The 19,117-nt window shown below is 41.9% G+C and overlaps 1 protein-coding gene across 1 annotated transcript in view; it reads right to left on the bottom strand.

Moving 5' to 3' along the window:
• The window catches only part of usp6nl (USP6 N-terminal like), a 94,686-nt gene that overhangs the window by 71,763 nt on the left and 3,806 nt on the right, over window positions 1-19,117 (bottom strand). The window contains exon 2 of the mRNA XM_005745682.1: window positions 9,838-9,944. Coding sequence (XP_005745739.1) covers window positions 9,838-9,841 — 4 coding nt within the window. The 5' untranslated portion in view covers window positions 9,842-9,944. The remainder of the gene's footprint in view (window positions 1-9,837; window positions 9,945-19,117) is intronic.

Raw genomic sequence — 19,117 nt, 5'->3', positions numbered from 1 at the left:
AAAAAAAAAAAAAGAATGAAATGAAAAAGAAGCCAAATTCTGTGGAGCTGTGAGAGCTTGCACCTACCAATGGAGTCAGCATCTTGGTAAGAAAAGATTTGGCTAGAAAGAAAGCAATAACTGGTCAGGTCTGATTCTCAAAGCCATGTACCAGGGCACATGTGCTCGCTCGGTAACTTTATATTACCCATTAAATCTCTCTCTCCAGCTTTAGTATCTGCACCGTGATGCCCTGAGGATAGGGTCTTTGGATCCATTTCCTCCTGCTGCCTTGTTTACTGGAAGATGTAATCATATTCCAGCAAAGCTTCCTTCCTGTAACACCCCCCCACCACCACCACCACCAACCAACCCCAACACACACACACAAACTCTGTGACCACAAACACGGCAGCCAAGCATCTTTCACAACTGCAGGAAAAGACAGAGACAGCGGCTGGCCATTGACCATCATAGAGGACACACGGGCAAGACATAAAATAAAACATGGCAGCAGACCATGTGCAGTGGTGGAAAGGAGAGAGAAAAGAGGAGGAGGATTGGGGAAGATTACTTTTCCACCTTCACCCCTGTATTTGCTGAAATTACACCCCGGCTAAATTTACAAGTGAATCCAAAATATTTCAGGATTCTTAGTCCTGTAATGAATCTAGACTGGTGACTCACACACCAAAAGTTTCCCAGGTCTTCAAACGCAGACTTGAAATACTTTCCAAAATATTGTAGTATGACTTGAAACTTAGAGACTACATCAAACACAAGGGCAAAATGGATTCAAACACCAGAACAACATGAATCTCTCCTGAGGTCCTAGTAGGAAAACTACACAACTTCCTAAAACTGATTGATCTTTAATTATCTAGGGAAGTGATTGTGATGACTCTGCGTCGTCCCAAGTACCATCAATAAAAAATTTTTAAGAAAGTGGTTATATGGTAAATAACTTGATAGTGACAAGGATGACATAGAATACGCATTTAGAGTTGTTGTACCAATGTTGGCGGCACCACCTGAGCATCGCTCAGTATTGTTACTGACCACGTCAATTTGTTTATAACTACAGTGTTCATCTTTGGATTGCTGCTTCTAGCAAAATAATGCAGAATGTTGCAAAGCTCAAATCATCTCCAGCTGGTTTATTAAACATGGCAATGAGTTCACTGGACTCAAATAGCCTCCACAGTCACAAACCTCAGTCCAGTACAGCACATTTGGGATGCAGAGAAATGGGAGATTGGATGTGCAGCCGACATATCTGCAGCAACCGTGTGATGCTGTCATGTTAATATTGACCAAAATCTATGAGGAATGTTTGTTAAATTTATGCTATGAAGACTTAAATTAGCTGTGAAGGCAAAATAAGGTCAAATCTGATACTAGCAAGGTGTACTGAACTGAACTGAACAGAAATAATGAGCTATAAATAATGAACAAAGTCCTTCAAAGTACAAATTTGTTCAAATTGCAACTGTTTTGGTTGCTGCTATCACACCACATAAGAATGGGAAGCAACGCTGTGAAGACAAATAATCAATTCCTATTTGATGGTTTCTGCTCTGAAGCGAATGGCTTTCATTTTCCCAGCTTCTGCTTTGGTTGAATCTCTGTGTTAAGCCGATAAAGCAGACAGCAAAACAAATTTAACTGCAAGTTTAAAAAAAAAAAAAAGAAGAGAGAAAAGAACAGAAACAGAAGAGTCTGTGCAAAAACAACAACAAGTAGCATTTGGGGAGTAAACATCACAGATTTGATGATCATTTTGCTGCTGCAGAGAAAATTCATCACATCTGCAGCGTTAATGCCACGCTAGGGGCGCATGCCTCACTTCCTTTCTGTGGGAGCCCTTAGATGTGCCACAGCAGCATTAATGAAAACAGTATGTCATCCGTTATAAAATCTGGACTAATCCTAATCCCTAGACTCTGTACAAGTTCAAATGCACAGCATGCTTGAGGCAACAGGTCCTTGAAGTAGAGGAAGTACAGCGGGCTAATAAACCTACCCGACCTGCGTAACAACAATAAACCGAAATGGCCCTGTTTTCTAAGGTGCTTTTCCAACGCAAACAAATTCCAATCTCGCCAATAATTAGCTTCGAGTCATTCTTTGGGCACAGACGCTTCAACTATCTGGAGCTGCTGTAAAGTAAGAGGACACATTTCACACCAGGAGACGTGTCATCATCACTTCAGGGCTTAAGAGCTTAACGGGAAAAACACAATGAACACAAGAACAAATGCTGCCTCCGAGTGTTTTCAGGGATGTGGTGTCATCAGCTAAACCAACACAAACCAAGCAAAAGAAAAGGAAAAAAAGGGAACATAGGACCGGACAAAACTTAGATTTGTGCAATAGCTCAGACGTTAAGAAACAGCCTGCAGCAATAACAGCTCTGCTGCTTTAGAAATCCTTCAGATCTTTTAAGTACTTAACTAAACCACAGTCAGTGAGAAACCCCGTTTTTTGTTTGTAATTTTGTCAGAGCGACTGGAATAAATTCTCAGGTTCTAGTCTCTGAAACTTTACGCTAAGCTAACAAGCTGCTGGCTGCAACTTAACTATACTACAACTACAACTACTATAATAAACTAGCAAATAAGATGGTTTATTATAGCGAACTAAGCTAAACTAACTAAAACTAGATGTGAAATAAAGATTTTGCAATCAAAACTATAATAACTCAGCATATAAGCCAAATACCCAAAGTACAAACCGTCTGATTTAGCTTTAGCTTTTAATGAGACCACTGTGGTCAGCCTGGCTCACTGCTTGTTGTACCATTATAAACTGTATATCACAGCTTCACATAGCCATTTATTTATGACGCCCTGTTTTAAAGCCTTGATTTTAGCATCGATGGCTGTGATCACCATAAATGGAGGAAAAGATAAAGCCCTAACTGATCAGTTACGACAAGGATACCAATTACTAACAGACATACCATAAACATAAAACAGGGATTTAACTTGCATCAGAAGTGGCTCATCAGAGACACAAGCTTTTTGCTCCAGGCTATAAGCATCTGTATTTTATTGTATAGTTCAGAATTTAAAATGGGAGTCTAGGTGTCTCATCAGCCTCTCCAGGAACTCTGGTTTTTAGCCTCAGCTTCATTTGTTTCCTTTTTTTTTTTTTTTGTAAACTCAGTTCCTCATTGTTTGGCTTTGGTTATGATCATAATGTTTGCAGTGTTCAGCACAGGTTCTGAACTTCACTGCCATTCACGGCATCTCAACATGACGGTCCTAATCTCAAAGTACAGTAACTAACACGCCTCGTTTAAAGCAGTGCTTTGACACAGTTCTATTCTGCCTCTGAACGCCCGCTAAGAGCTATTTGGATCTGAATGTGTCAAGCTAAGAATGACAAGCACAGCGGGGAGACACGAGCGCTATTAGCTGACACGTACCCGACATGATTAGCATCATAGTGTGGACTGCACGCTTATGTTCACGAAGTTCCCAGGCTTGGAAATTATGGTGGAGTTAATAACACTCTCCCTTCCCTCAAGAGCTATATCCAACATGTGGGTGCTCAGACAAATATTTCCAACAGAACTTCACTGATGCTATCTATAGAAAGGCTGTATATTTGTGGAGCTGCAGCCAGGTGTTAACATGTGATACTGTTGGGGTAAAGCTGGAAAAAACCTGCAAACCGACTTGAGTTTTAATAGAAGCTGCAGGTCTAGCAGGGCAGTGAGTGTAAACACTGTTTCCCTGTGTGCTCTGTGGTTAAGCTTTCCGAGTCCAGCAGATGGAGACCAGATGAGGCTTTGACGAAGAAGATAATTATCCTGCGCCACGCCCAGACACACTGTGGGCCCAGCACGCCACGCGATGACATCAGGCTTCTCCTGACAGGGAGAGATGAAGGTACACGTCTGTGTGTGGGCGAAGAACAGGTGAACAGATTGGCGTTAACGGTCCATGTCTGCCCTCAAACTCTCATCCCGCATGTGCGGTCATATGTTAGAAAGTCAGACTTGCATTACATCTAAATGCTTCTTTCGGAGTTCGGGAGAGTTAGCATATTCACAAACAGACCAGTAGCCACTGCGATGATCATCTTGGGTGGCTGCTGGTCTGTTTGTGAAACCACCGCACTTGAAAGCATAAGGTCATGTGATATATCAGGAATTAGCAAAACATGTGGTGCTGAAAGGAAAATTTCACCTCTCCAAAAAACAACTGCTGTTTCCACAAGTTTTTAAAATGAACAGGAGCAGAGATGCATGACAGATAAATGAGATGTTTCCTTAAGAATCACATTTACTTTCACTGCATCATCTCCCAGCTACAGTTCCTAATTCAGAAATTAAGATCTATCTTTCTAAAAAAGAACCACAAAAACAAGCCATATCATACATTAATATTACTGACATCCATGCAGTTAGTTGCAGATTTAATGACTTAATGAGAGCTCTGTAAATATTTCACAGCAAAGCATTTCAATAACTCTAATGGATATTCAGATTATGATAAAACAGCCAACCTGCTATACATTAAATCACAAGTAAAGCTTTAACAAAACAGAACAAATAGGAGCTTATTAAGTGTTTTTATGTAGACACACCAAACTGTTGCTGCTGATAGAAACTCCTGTACAGCCATTATCCTCCTTTAACTAACTGTGCTGTTTATACAACAGCAATAAAACATCGCACAGCTTGTACGTCTGTTCCTCATTTGTCATCAATCTCCTCTCCTTCCACTGTTATCACTCTGCTGGGAATCCATTTCCTACTGGTCTGCAGGGAAGGGCTGGAAGTTATTGTGCTACAGACAGAGCTGCAGTGTATTATTTCCAGATATAATGACTCTGTGCTATATCACCAAACAGCTTCTTCTGTTCACAGATCGTATTATTTGTTGTATCACACCGGCTCTGAAGGCATGTGCTATACAGAGCAGATGACCACAGAAATCTAATAAAGGCACAGAATGAAATGTGTTGTGTAACAATGAACACACAGAGACTACGAGTAAATAAAGCTCAACCTGTGGTGACATTTCAAGACCCTGGTCTTTTTTTTCCTTTCCTAAAAATATCGCTTTTAGTTCCACTTGGTGATTCAGATCCCTCTCACACCTGCGAAACACAAACTCAATTATATTTCGGTACATAATAGTCTAAAAATCTAAAATGAACAACCACAAAAACTTCCTTTGACCCTTTGGTGAACAGCTTGAACCCTGTCCAGGGTACCCAGTGGTCCTTAGTTAACCTCCCACCGGCCTCCTGTGAGAACCCTGAGAAGGCAGCACCTGCAGTGATGCTGCATCTAGGGTTGCCACAAACGATTATTTTGATAGTCGACTAGTCACCGATTATTTTTGCGATTAGTCGACTAATCAGATCATGCATCCATTGGACATAAAACATACAGCTTACTGCACCAGCAGCATCTGCTCTTTTATAACTATAATTAGCTTACAGCTTGAAGTGTTTAAGGTCTGTGCTAACTAAAAATAAAGACAAGATGATAGTTTATTCAATTTTAATGAAATTTGCAGATTGTTTCGGTGAAGTTTAGTAAACTCCTTGCTATCTAAAATATAACAGGACACTGGAGTATATTCTCGAGTATCTCACACTTCTGATGATCAGCTGTCTGCTTGACGTTTATTCAGCTGTGTCAAAACTATAACTTTAATCTCAGCCAAACCGATTTACTCAGGAACAAATAAAATACTGAAAAAAGCCAAACAATAACATTTTTAAGTTATCTAAGTGACTTATATATGTTTAACCTGAGTAGCGAAAGACGGCGGTGGGTTTGAAAACGATTTGCCGGGAGTCCGGTGTTCTCACGGCTCTAGTTAGCCTTGCCCCCGGCTAGCTATCGAGCTGGTGGGTAACAGACGTCTCCGAAAACGTCGGAGCGCTTTTGAAAATATGTGATGTCTTGATAAACTGAGCAGATATTTGAGGTTTACACAGCTACATTCTCGCCTGAAAATATGTTAAACATTTATTTTGTGACCCAGAAAGAATAATAAGAGTAACATTAAAACTAACTAGCTGCCGCCATTGTTGGAAACTGAGCTGGGCTGCGCTATGAATTCTGGGACACAGCTTCTTCTTCTTCGGGGTTTAACGGCAGCTGGCATCCTTGTACATGCAGTGCTGCCTTTTTCTGTTTCGGCCCGTTGTTACACTCTTAAATCCTGCTACTTATTCCTGCGTCTTTTGTGATCTTACAAAGCTTCAAACGACGCGTCGACTATTAAATTAGACGATTTTGATAGTCGACGTAATCGTGAGTAGTCGACTAATCGTGGCAGCCCTAGCCTCATCCAGCGTCTAATCCATTTATAGCAGTTGAAAGATGAGCCTTGCTATTGTGTCCCCGTTTCTTCCATCTGGAGTGAGTCAGCCTTCCTGGTTGAGGAAGAGACTTGTTAGAGGACGCTAACCCCGCCCTGCCAAGGCCGGTGGCTCTGTGTGTTATAGGGGGGTAATTAAGGTAATTAGCCCAGGATATCAACATCACCAACCACCTCCAGGCGAGAGAGTGACTCTATCAAAGGTTGAGATGAATAATGAAAACACATAAAAGACTTTCTCCCAGCGCGCCGGCTGCTCGTTCGGGCCCCATTAAGACAACAAAAAACACCAACTTTGTTCATCTGCTGTGTTTTCTGCCTTTGAGCGAGATCCCATCACAAAGGTTAGATATTAACTTTTTTTTAACAACCTTTTTAAATTGTTTATTTAACACTGATACTGTTTTAAGGCTGCAACAGGCCGGTGGGTGGTTTCGTATATTCAGGTTGGCTCTTGGTTAAACTTGAGTTTTTGGGAGGTTTTATGCCAAATCCAAACAAAAAGTCCACATTTACAATAACCAAAAAAAAAAAGAAAAAAGTTCCTGAAAGGCTGTTGAAAATATGTTTTTTTTTAAAAAGTGGAGTCAAAGAAGGGTCTAGAAAAATCTGCAAGACAGAAAGACAATAATGCAGAGGACTGGATGATGAAGTTATTAGAGACTCGTGCAGATAAGCTCACCATGCAACACGCAACGCGACACTAGCACAGATTACATCTAGATATACAAATATTAACGACATAAACATGTTTTAGATTTTATAAAACTAGATATCCATGTCATCTCTGTATCTGGAGTTGATGTCTCTGATCTCAGCCATTTCACAGCTAAATAAAATGTTGATCAAATGCTGTGTTTTTGAAGATGTGGTAGTTTTTAGCCTTAACAGTTGTGTACTAGACATGTTAGAGACCTCTATTCAATAGAAAATGCTCGAATTTCAATTGGTGAATGGTTGAAATTAGGTTAAATTCTGTGTACAGATCGATAACTAAATAAAAACAAATGCACGGGGACAAAAACTATGATGAAATCTATCGACACCTTGATCAATGAATAAAAATGACATGAAAGACAAGAGAGACGACATCCAATTAGAACTTCATTTGTGTAGAAAGGAGGGACAAGTTGGGAAGTGATCCAATCAGAAATAATCTCCTTGTGCAGTCAGGGTAGACGTGCACATTTTATCTGCCCCCCAGGAAATGGTATAACAAACTCCCAAAAAAGCGTCCACAATTATGGTGATTTATGTGGGTATTGGCATTTTTTTCACTAGTTTCTAGTTATTTTTGTAATCATTAGTGAGGTGAATGCTGAATTTTTGACATCAGCTGTCTGTATCAATAAGGTTTAGTCTGCTATGATGCATGCAAACCTGAATCTGAGTTATATACAATTTAACCTTGGCCCAAGTGGCACGAGTTCTTTTCAGATCTGCATCAATTCTCTTAGATGACAACATATTACAACATTAAAATGTATTGTTCCCATGACCTTTGCATTACACACTAACACACATCAATTAAAAAAAACAAAAAACAACACACACACAAAGTCGCGTAAACCTCCAAGGTGCCGGTTACCTTTTCCACCGCACAAGACTTAGCTCATCAGTCAAGACTCCCTTTATTCACATCACTCACAATAAATCACATCAGCCATCCAAACACTCCTGACACACACGCCACCTCTTTGAGTTTGTGTGCAGAGGAGAAAAAAAATCAGTAATCAGGTTAAATCTCTTAGCACCCCCCCTTCAGAAGTGTCTGTCTAATCCAATCGGCTTCCAGTACATGCCTCACATGTGCTGGGTTGCCCTGGTAACCCACTCCCAGCTTGCTGGTACACAAATATTCGGCCTTGTGGCTCTGCGTGGAGAAACGCTGGAGAGTGCAGAGCGACTGCTGGCAGCAGCAGATGCTGCTGGCTCCCGTTCAATCCCCTATCTGTAATGTGAGCTAAACAGCAAAGAAGAAAAGGTCGGAGAGGGCAGCGCTGTAAATGCAGTGACCTGATATCAAAAAGCAAATAAATCTATTGTTGCTGGAGTGAATAAATAAACCGTTCCTTTCTTAACATCTCACACGTTTAGCTGCAGGCAGTAAATCAAGATAAGATTCAGCAGTGACCCTTTGAAGCAGCTGTAGCTCCGTTAAATGAACTTGAGTAAACCACTGTAGACATCTGCTATCATATTCATGCTGCAAACTGTTATGATAAGAGTTTCCAAAGCACCAAAATCCTTTTAATAAATGTCCATTCTTCCCAAATCAACAGCACCTCTACCAGAGTAGCTTTGCATGATCCACAGTTCAAAGTAATCCTCATTTATCTCATACTGGACTTCAGTACAGATACTCTGTATGAAACAAGCTGTTTTAGCTCCCCTTCCCTTCCTTTAAGGTTTCTTCTTATCGGTTGCCCCTGACAAACACAACATTTGAACAACAGGTGGGTATCTAGATAGATTTTCAATATCTGTTTTTAGCCAATAAGATAAAATCATCTCATTAGTTATTTTTATGCTGCAAAATTATATTGTCACCAATACTGTCACTAAAACCTGCCATAAATGTTGCTGTCTGACTAAATGTAGTCAAATTGGCAATTACATGCAATCTGTTTCAGACAACACTGCAATTAACTGTGTCATTAGTCATTGTGGTTTTTCAGCTGAGTTGATCTGATCCAAGTTCGCTTGGACATTATCTCAGGATAGTGGTGCAGAAGAGAAGTCGTCTTTATCGTTGTATTATAAGAGTATTTATTAAAATATCAATATTTGACGTCCCTGTATCGATACACAAAAGCGCTTCAATTCGACTACCAAAATGGGAGATAAAGCGGGTCAATTGCCAACTTTTGTCACTCAAAGTCTCTACTCTGGAGTCTGTTTGTCTTTCATCTGTATCATGCATCACGTATGTCCAGCAGAAGACAAACTACATTCTGTGTGACAGTGATCAGCTGTGTATATACGGTGCACCGTATGAGCACGTGTGTGCGTGCGTACAGGTAGGAACATATTAACAGAAAATCCTGTACTCGCTGGATGACTCACACTGAGCTGACATGTGGGGCCGAGCCATTGCAGTCACGTGACCACACAGCAGAACAGCGCACACGCACGCACGCACGCGCACACACTGTGCATTGAGTTGACTCCCCCTCCCGCTCCAGTCGCCCTCCCATCATGCTTTGCAGAGTGACTGATGAGGAATGAGGTGGCTAGGGTTGCAGCACTTGCTCCTCTGTGCTTCTAGCATCACGGATAGAAAAAGTCCTACACATTGCATCTTCATATGAAAACTATCCTGACCATGAAGGCCTGTAAATTCTCCCACTTGATTGTCTCTAACTGGTGTTCATGATATCAAACTCTAAAGCCACCAATCCAGCATTAGAAAAGTAAAATAAATAAATAAAATAATAACACAGCAGCGAAAGTGAAAGGGTGAGCAAACAAGCAGCCGGTCGATAATAAACAACTGGCTGGAACTTACTCATGGTGGGAGTCCAGCGGTGGGGGGCAGGGCGAGGCCCAAGTAGGGCGTGGCTTTGAACAGGTGAGGCTATTCTCAGCTGGGTCTTTCTTAAAGGCACTCATGACCTGAAGGGGAGGAAAAGACGAAAACATCAGTCGGGATTAATATTACATTTGAGAATTTACCAAGAAGAAAACTGCAAATATGACCACAAAAAGGCTGCGAAATAAAGAGTCTAAACCCAACAGTGGCCTGTACAGGAGCTACACCCTCGATTTATATCCATATCTGTGGTTTGGAAGTGTTGGGATTTTTCTTTGAACTGATCTGTTGTTATTTTCCTGGTCATGCTCCCTCCTGTCCTGCCTTCCGCTCTGTGTTGGACAGGAAGAGCTCAGGCAGCTTCTTTACACACAGCAAAGCAGGTAAAGTGAGGATAACAGTTACTATGGGCTAACAGGTGTTTTTCCTGGTGATAAAAGTAATAAAAATAACTATCGGATTGTACCACGACACAAATATTTGGCCAGGACACAACCATTTGTTTTTAAAATATAAGACTTAACCAGTTAATATCCAGGTCCAAGCTGGAGGGACAGCAGTCTAAGCAGAGATGCCCACACCTCGCTCTCCGTGGCCACCTATTTCGGCTCTACTAGGGCGACACAGTGAGGCATTCCCAAGCCAAGTGGCTTGACATAAAATCTTCATCATATCCTGGGTCTGCCTGGGATCTCCTCCCAGTTAGAGGTGCCTGAAACAAGACACCCTGGAGGCGCCCAGGAGACATTGTTGTTAAACACCTGAACCACCTGAACTCTCTTCATTCAATTTGCAGGTCCCTTTCCCCATCTTTACTGAGACCCTAGACCTCCTTTGGAGTTTCCTCCAAATGTCTCCCCATTTGCTACCCTAATGTAGCCAAAAAACACAGCACCTTCATCAGAGTGGGGTTTACAGTCTTCCCAGCAACAAATGTTTGTGTTTAGGATTTGAAACACTGATTATCTTTGTCTTAGGATTTCATAATCAAAACAGTAACTTTAAAGGGGCTCCAACTGCTAAAGAAATAAAATGAATATAAATATAATATAAACAAACTGACATATTCTGCCTCCAATCAATCCAATATACAAATATGTGATTGATTTCAGGTGTGGGAGCTGGTCGTTAACATTTTCACCGGTGTGGGTCAGTTAACGGCTTTGGTTTTGTGTACATGTGTGTGAGAGTGTCGATCAGTCCAGGCCGGTCATTGGGCTAAATAACAGTAATGTGATGGCACCACGCGGTAATAACGGGTAATTTGATCACTCTGCAGATGCCTGCAGGCAGTGGAGGGAGTATCAGGCAGGAAAGGAGGGGGGGGGGGTGCAGATGATGGAGAAATGAAGTCCCCTCCCCCGGTTTAAAATGTTGGTGTGAGCAGAAGTGCTGCAGACATGGAGGATCCAATATCCTCGAGAAAAGCAGCACAGGTCAGCAGAACAGTTCAGCAGCAGAGGGATCTGCAATTAAGCAGCACAGCAGCAAACCCTGCAGATGCATTCATAGTAAAGACGGGCTCTTAAGCATCGTTATCACAGACACCGAGTTCACTATCCACCAGTTACAGTGTACATCCATGTCTGTCTAGATTTCATATTTGACCGCCCACCCATCCATAACCATGTATCCAGTCTGGGTCACCAGGTCACTGGGGTTGCACTTTCCAGGAATCCCTCTCCCAATCCTCCAGTTCCTCAGCTGGTTCTGACTCTGGTCCCTTCTTGAATGACTTGAGTTCGCCAGACACTTTGAAGGATTCTCATATCCAGTTTTTTATCCCCAACTAATTGAAAATAAATTGAAACAATGTTATTTATATAACTCAAAACCACAACAACCGTCACCTCAAGCTGCTTAATACTATAAGGTAAAGATCCCAGAATAATAGATAGAACACCCCAACAATCAGACAAATCTCGATGAGCAAGCACTTAGCAACAGTGGGAAGGAAAAACTCCCTTTTAACAGGAGAGGCAGCCAACTGCCGTAACTGGCTGGGAGTGAGGGGAAGGACACAGGACGAAGACACGCTGTGGAAGAAGCCAGAGATTAATAACAACTGGTCCTGTCACTATTTAATCTATTTATGTAACCCCTTAAGTGCAAGTGAAAACCTGGCCAAATTTGAAGATGTTCGCGCCAAAGATGGGGCGCCCGTGACCTTAGCGCCATCTCAGCCTGGCAATAAAACCCCTCCAGGCACGCCTTCCACCAGTGCAGAGGTATTATAAACAGCCATCCGTATTAAAATACCACTCTGCAGACTGTGCACCATGTCATTTTCCAATATCTACCACTTACACTGGATGCACAGTAAATACAGAAGCAGCCAACACATTGGAAAACAGGTGACAGATGCTGCTGGTACGTCAGATGTTTCAGAAAAAATACATGTGAGGACCTGATGCACGTCAATGCAGCAACATTTAAAGGTTTCAGCAAGAGTTTAAACTACAAACATGTCACCCTCCAGCCATTTTAGGTGGGTGGTGAATCTGCAAGAGTGCCAGAGAGGAAGTGAGATCTCACAGGGTTTCAGACAGACAGTCTTAGCTCTGAGGCTTTGACATGGGATTAGAGCCACCATATGTTCACCTCTGCTAGTTATCAGCACTGAGCAAACAGAGCTGCACTGCATGGAGCTAATCAAACACAGTCACAGAGGACTGTGGGCTGATTCAGTGATACCAAGCACCATCCAGAGGTCACAAGGTCGGATTTGTTTAGGCAATGTTTGTGCCCCGATGAGCTCAACTGAAGTGATTTGATTACACATTTAAAAACTGATTACAAAGCAGCAGGATGTAGCAAATGTGGTGCTGCTGTTTCCACCGCTTTAGTTGCCAGATTATTAAACCTAATGCAGAAGCAACTTACTGATTATTCAATCACTGCCAGAAACTGCAGTTCCTCTTAAGTCCACATGAGGCCGCCTCCTAAAGTGAGTCAATCCCCAAAGACTGCCATGTTTAAAAGACCAAATTTACAGCCGACATAAACATGTTTACAGCCTGATAGAAGAAACGCTTTCGGTCTTTCAGGCCAGCTTCATAACATCTCTGCCGGGTGCTGAATTGTTTTATAACTCTTCCCTTTTACATTACGCTAAACCTTAAAATTCTGTATACTTAAGTGCACGGCTGCTGTCAGTGACACGTGGATGTCTTTGTCTCATTCGATGTGGGGATGCACCGAAGACACTCTAAAGGGGTCACATAGAGAAAGAGAGTAGCAGCAGTGTAGTTAATTAATCACACTAATTAATGTTAATGAAAGTGTCAGGACTATTAAATAAGTGAACACCAAGTTAAAACACTAAGAATACGGCTTTATACGTGGAGGTGGTTAAAGAAGTCGGCTCCTCAGATTTTAAAATGTAGTTTGAAGCCAACATTAGCATCTGATATTATATTACAATAAATTATGAAGGAAACTTACTATTCAAGCTAGCTGGCCAGCATTTGCATGAGCAGGTAAGTTTCTGGCGACGACCAAAATGTGTATGTGTGTTAATAAACTACATGTGTGGCACTTGACGTGAACACAAGGATATTAAAACCCTCAAATACAGACTAAGAAAGACATTTTTAAACCTAATATGATTCCACTACCCTACAATAAAATTAACCATTGCCTTAAGGCCCAATTATCACCGATGCAGATGTCTTTTGTACGAGGCTCACTCAATCAAATAAAACCTACATTTATTTTTGTGCTACTTTAGAAAAGCATATGTGAGCACATCTCCTTCCATTTAAAACTTTTAAAAGTTTGCATAGACACCTTGATAGCAAGCAGATGAGAGAAGGAAGTCCAATATTCACCCTCCTCCTCCCTCCACTTTGCTTTTATATGTTTTTTTATATGCTTAACTGGTTCCAACAGCTACTTGCTAACTGTGTCTGTGTGCCGTCTGGAGCTGAGTACATGCAGTGCTGGGTTCATCAGAGCTGAAATAACAAGTCGTGCAGTTGTTCAGTGCGGGACTTTTCGACTCTCACAGCTGAAAATGAGATACTTTTATTCTAAACTGCTCCGACTTTCCAAATTTAATAAAAACTGCACACAAAAGCACTCAAACCACCATGCCAGCCAAGAAACAAGACCTCTTCTGTTCTCTGTTATAAACTCAGCAGGCCAGCAGCTGTGAAGGATGTGTAACTGCCGTTATGATGTGTTAAAGAGTAACTGTGCAGTCTCACAGTGGTTAGGCATCTCTGAAGTGAATTAAAAACCTACTGACATGAAAACAATCCAAACCAACACTGCAGAGAACAAGCGGCTGGCGGCAAACGGAGTCCAAAACGAGCCGTCTCGGCCTTCATAATCCCACACTGCCAACACTGGTGTGTTTGCTGGACATCAGGTTAGCCAATGTCGTTTTCTTCTCCCCACACACACACATACGCGCACACACATGCACACAGGCCAGAGGGCAGCTCAGCATCTGCTGGTATGTTGTGTTTTGCTGCTCTGAAGCTGGGCTCCAAAAGGAGAGTGCGGCGGGCTGAGCCAGCAGGGATCGGTGGCCAATAAAGACGAGCAGCAGCAGCTCGGTTGCCAAGGCCTGAATAGCAGTGAGGGAATGTAGGAAACCTGTGTGTGGGTGAGCCGCCTGGTGTGCCAAGTAAGTCGAATTCAGCTCTGCTGTGTTCAGAAAGCCTTATCAAAATTCAGCTGATATGTGAATCAGCCGACATCAAAACAGGTGACAGGTGAAGTGAAGAAGACTGCCCGTCTTAAACTTTAAGTGCAAAGAAACACCAAGCAGCAATCCTCTGGGGCTGTGAAACTGCAGCTAAAGGCCACTTGAGGCTGTCTCCAGAATCAAGTCAATCCCCATAGACCCCCATGTTAAAATATCCACTAAATTACAACACAAACTGTTGTGGCTTTTATGTGACATTTCCTGTGAGTTGTAGCTGACTGGTGCTTGTGGGTTTGTGCCGTTTGTGCCTCTTACAGCACTGTAACGGCTGATTCGTAAGGGACAATCAGCTGAAGAAGTCTGTGGTTCCATTTTGGAGGGCTATATTGTTTTAGCAGATATCTGAATCTCACCAATGCGTCTGTACAGTTTATGATCTAGCTCAGGGGTGGGCAACTCCAGGCCTCGAGGGCCGGTGTCCTGCAGGGTTTAGATATCACCCTGGGTCAACACACCTGAATCACATGATTAGTTCGTTACCAAGCCTCTGGAGAACTTCAGGACATGTTGAGGTCATTTAGCCATTTGAATCAGCTGTGTCGGATCAAGGACACATCTAAAACCTGCAAGACACCGGCCCTCGAGGCCTGGAGTTGCCCACTCCTGAGCTAGCTACATCATACATACACATATCTATGATCTACATCTGTGATGATCTTTGTTATTTACTTTATCTTGAGCACACCCCTCATAAAAATGTCACTCCCCAATGGCTACAGCCTCCCCTCTTGCCACAACACAAAACTTCTCAGCTGGAACGTGACACAAAGCTCAAGGTATTGAGCCCAGATCCTAGTCCAACTGAGCATGCTCAACTTCCAAAGACCCTCCATCTCAAATCATCACACTATAAACTCTAAGGTCCTGGTCCATTCCCAGGTGGGTACACAATATTACTCCGGTGGTTTTAATAGTGTGGCAGATTTGCAGTACTTGTCTTCCTCCCTGTTAAATGAAAGGATAAATCACCCAGTTAGCTTAAAAGCTGAGCCTGGCTCTTTCCAAAGAAAATAAAAGGCACTTACCAGCACCTATCAAACCACAACATCTCTTCACACATCACACTGTGCTTTTGCAGGGATTAAAAAGGGAGATAAATATGATAATTAATGAAGTTTAGTGGCACCGTTTAGCAGACCTTGTCCCCTTTGGATGGAGTCAGGCTAGCTGCTGCCAGTCTCTTTGCTAACCTAATCTAAGTGACCGCTGGCATAGTGTTACCCTTACAGAGAGAGAGAGAGATTGATCTGCTTACTGAACCGTCAGTAAAAACTGAGATTGAATCCATTTCTCAGTAAATGAAAACAATCAACAAATTGATGAACAGAGAAAAAATATGAAAACTATTTGTTTTTAAAAAATGGTGGTAAATTTAATATCCTGAGATTAATTGGTTTAATAAGATGAATTAATTGTGGGATCATTTAACAATAAACATAAATGATAATTGTCATGAAAACATCACTATAATCATGTTTCCCTTGGCCGTCAGTTTTACTGTACAATACTCTGACTATTTGAGATGCAATACTTCAATAAAAAGTCATAAAACTTAGGGCAATACTCAAGCAGCATAAAAGGAGGAAACTTAAATACAGGCTTCAAATGTAGCCCAACTCTTTTCTCTCGGCTACCTGTTTGCACAACCACACCCACACAGCGGGAGAAACATGGTAAGGGTCGGCTTTAAAACTGCAAACACACAGAGACGTGCTGCATGTGGCCGAGAGGCACAGGCCTGCTAAAGGCTCTGCTGCTATGTTACAGAGTTTCAGTTGGACAAAACCTTCTCAAGTTTGTGGAGCCACCTTACGCCACGCAGGCTGGTAAATACACTGCCCTTTCAACAGGAAAGCACACACACACACACGCGCACGCACGCACGCACAAACACACAATGTTTTCAATTGTTTCTGAAGAGGCACTGCAGATGCTCTTACAGAGGTAGAAAAGAAGGAGATGAACTAATTTGTGCTTGTTGACCCCACGCTTTTCCATTTCCTGTCTCTGAGCCACACATCCAACAGCAGCCTCCAACTCAGTCCCTGGCAGCATATTTATTTATTTGGACCAATATGGAGATTATGGTTAGACTGAGGAAAATATAATAAACTTTGCTCCAGAATATGGTAGGGGTGGGGGAAAAAAATCGATACTGTGTAGTATTGTGATATTTTGTTTGCTAATAATGTATCGATACAGGGACAGCAGAAATCGATATTTTGTTACAAACAATTTTTTCTCTGAAGTCAACATGCTCTGGAGTCAGAGCATGTTGACTTCAGAGCATGTTGATCCTTTTTCTGAGCAAGAACCCTGACATTCCTTCACTGTCCAAATGTGTTTAACTTTCTTTTTTGGCAGCAATAAACATGACAGTTTACTTATTTAAATTTAAGACATGTTTAATTTTAATTAAGTTTAAAACTTTTTTATTTAATGTAAAATTATATATATTTTTAATTTACTTTCAAATTCTTCAGTTTTCATAAATTGCATAGTTCAGAATAGCTATAATTGTACCAGATGGTTGCATTCAGTTAAGTTGGACTAGACAGTAATACAAACCGTTCAGTTTGTCAACAATAAAACTGACTGAAATAAGAGAAAGACTGAGTGTGAGACTTTGATATTAGATAAAATGAATATTGATAAAGTTTACCTTTATGTGTAGAATTTAAATATCGCAAAATATTTTTTAAAAATCGCAATAATATCGTATCGTGCGTTAAGTATTGTGATAGTATCGTATCGCGAGTTGTATGGTGAGTCCCACCTCTAGAATATGGGTGCTAAACTGCCCTGGATATTTGTCAGCAAGATAACAGCAGATAATTCTTAACCTAAACTAATTGCAGCAGCATATTTTGACCAGTTCTGAACCAAATGCTTTTCTCTAGCAGAGTCTATGAATAAAGATATTCTTCTGGAAAGTCTTGTATTAACAAGCTGTAGATCAGAGAACAAGGTGCTTCTGTGTTGACCGCCGCTGATGTTGTTTTAGTCATCATTTAGCTTAACACAATATCTGCAAGATGAAGCATAATCACCAAATCTCTGATTTTGTTCACGAGTGAGGCAAGAATCGACCATGTTTGTGGTGAAGAGATGGCTTATTTACCAGTCAATCTACCCTCACCTATGGTCATGAGCTCGGGTAGTGATTGAAAGAATGAGGTCACGAATACAAGCAAAGAAATGAGTTTCCTTTAAAGCAGGGCTGTCGAACTCCAGGCCTCGAGGGCCGGTGTCCTGCAGGTTTTCGATATCACCCTGGGTCAGCACCTGAATCACATGATTAGTTCATTACCAGGACTCTGGAGAACTTCAAGACATGTTGAGGAGGTAATTTAGCCATTTAAATCAGCTGTTTGGATCAAGGACGCATCTACAACCTGCAGGACACCGGCACTCGAGGCCTAGAGTCCGACACCTGTGCTTTAAAGGGTGGCTGGGCTGTCCCTTAGATACAGGGTTAGGAGTTGGGACATTCAAGAGGGACTCGGAGTAGAGCCACTGCTCCTCCACAGCTAAGGTGGTTCGGGGATCTGGTTAGCATACTTCCTGGACACCTTCTTGGCAAGGCATTTCAGGCATGTCCTACCAGAAGAAGGCCCGGAGGTAGACCCAAGACACTTCAACATGCATAGACCACCAACCCTCCCATTATTAAACGACTTGCTGCACCTCCTGAGCCACAGTCACCCAGTAGTTTTGCAATCATGCAAAATTCCTCTAGTAGAGTACAAGAACAAAGTGGAGCTGGAAAAGGGCATAAGAGGTTCCCTTCAAAGCAGCTGTAGACACAGTAGCAGTTAGAACTCTGTAACGAGAGTAAAAACATGTTTTGGTGCTCTTTTTGTTGTCTGATTGTGAAAGAAATGAGGGGAAAATACAGATAACTAAGATTAGAAGGGTACCTCGTATGCAGAAGGTCTCTAAAATGCCACACAGTGCAGCAGCTCTGTAGAAAACCAGCGTGAGGTTTTGTGTAAAAGGTCAAGTGTTGACAATGGCTTACAGGCAACAGGGCAGCGTTAAGATTAATCAGACCTTGCGTCTGGTGCAGCAATGAACTTCTACCCTGCTGAAGAGTCTGCGAGCTAGAAACTGAAACCTTATCAGCTGGGCAGGTGATGCTTCCCTCAGAGTTCAGGTTGCTCTGAAAGTTTTATGAGGGTCGGTGAGCTGGCGGGTTAGGATTTACAGCTAAAGACTTTAAAGATCAACCCCGTCTAGCTTGACAAACTATACTCACATTCTGTGGAATTTGACTGTTTATTCTTATCCATTTCTTATCCATATGTGTTCACTGCAGAGGCTGCGACATGTCGTGTGTGATGATAAATTAGCTGCAGGCTTTTGTAGTCCTTGTTACCAGTATCTCAAGCTAAAAAAAACACCTCCTTGCTTAAAATTCCTCTACTTTGCGTCACAAAATCTGTTTTCTGAGGGGAAGTCTTCACATAACACTGCCCAGCTCGGGCTACAAGATAAGACATACTTTTATTCTCCCAGAGTTGGGAAATTCCTTAACACAAT

Source organism: Pundamilia nyererei, unplaced genomic scaffold (genome assembly GCF_000239375.1).
Source record: "Pundamilia nyererei isolate P.nyererei 1_Seehausen unplaced genomic scaffold, PunNye1.0 scaffold00162, whole genome shotgun sequence".
Classification (NCBI taxonomy): Eukaryota; Metazoa; Chordata; class Actinopteri; order Cichliformes; family Cichlidae; genus Pundamilia; species Pundamilia nyererei.
The sequence above is the reverse complement of the archived record's forward strand: the minus strand, read 5'-3'. Positions and strand labels throughout refer to the sequence as shown.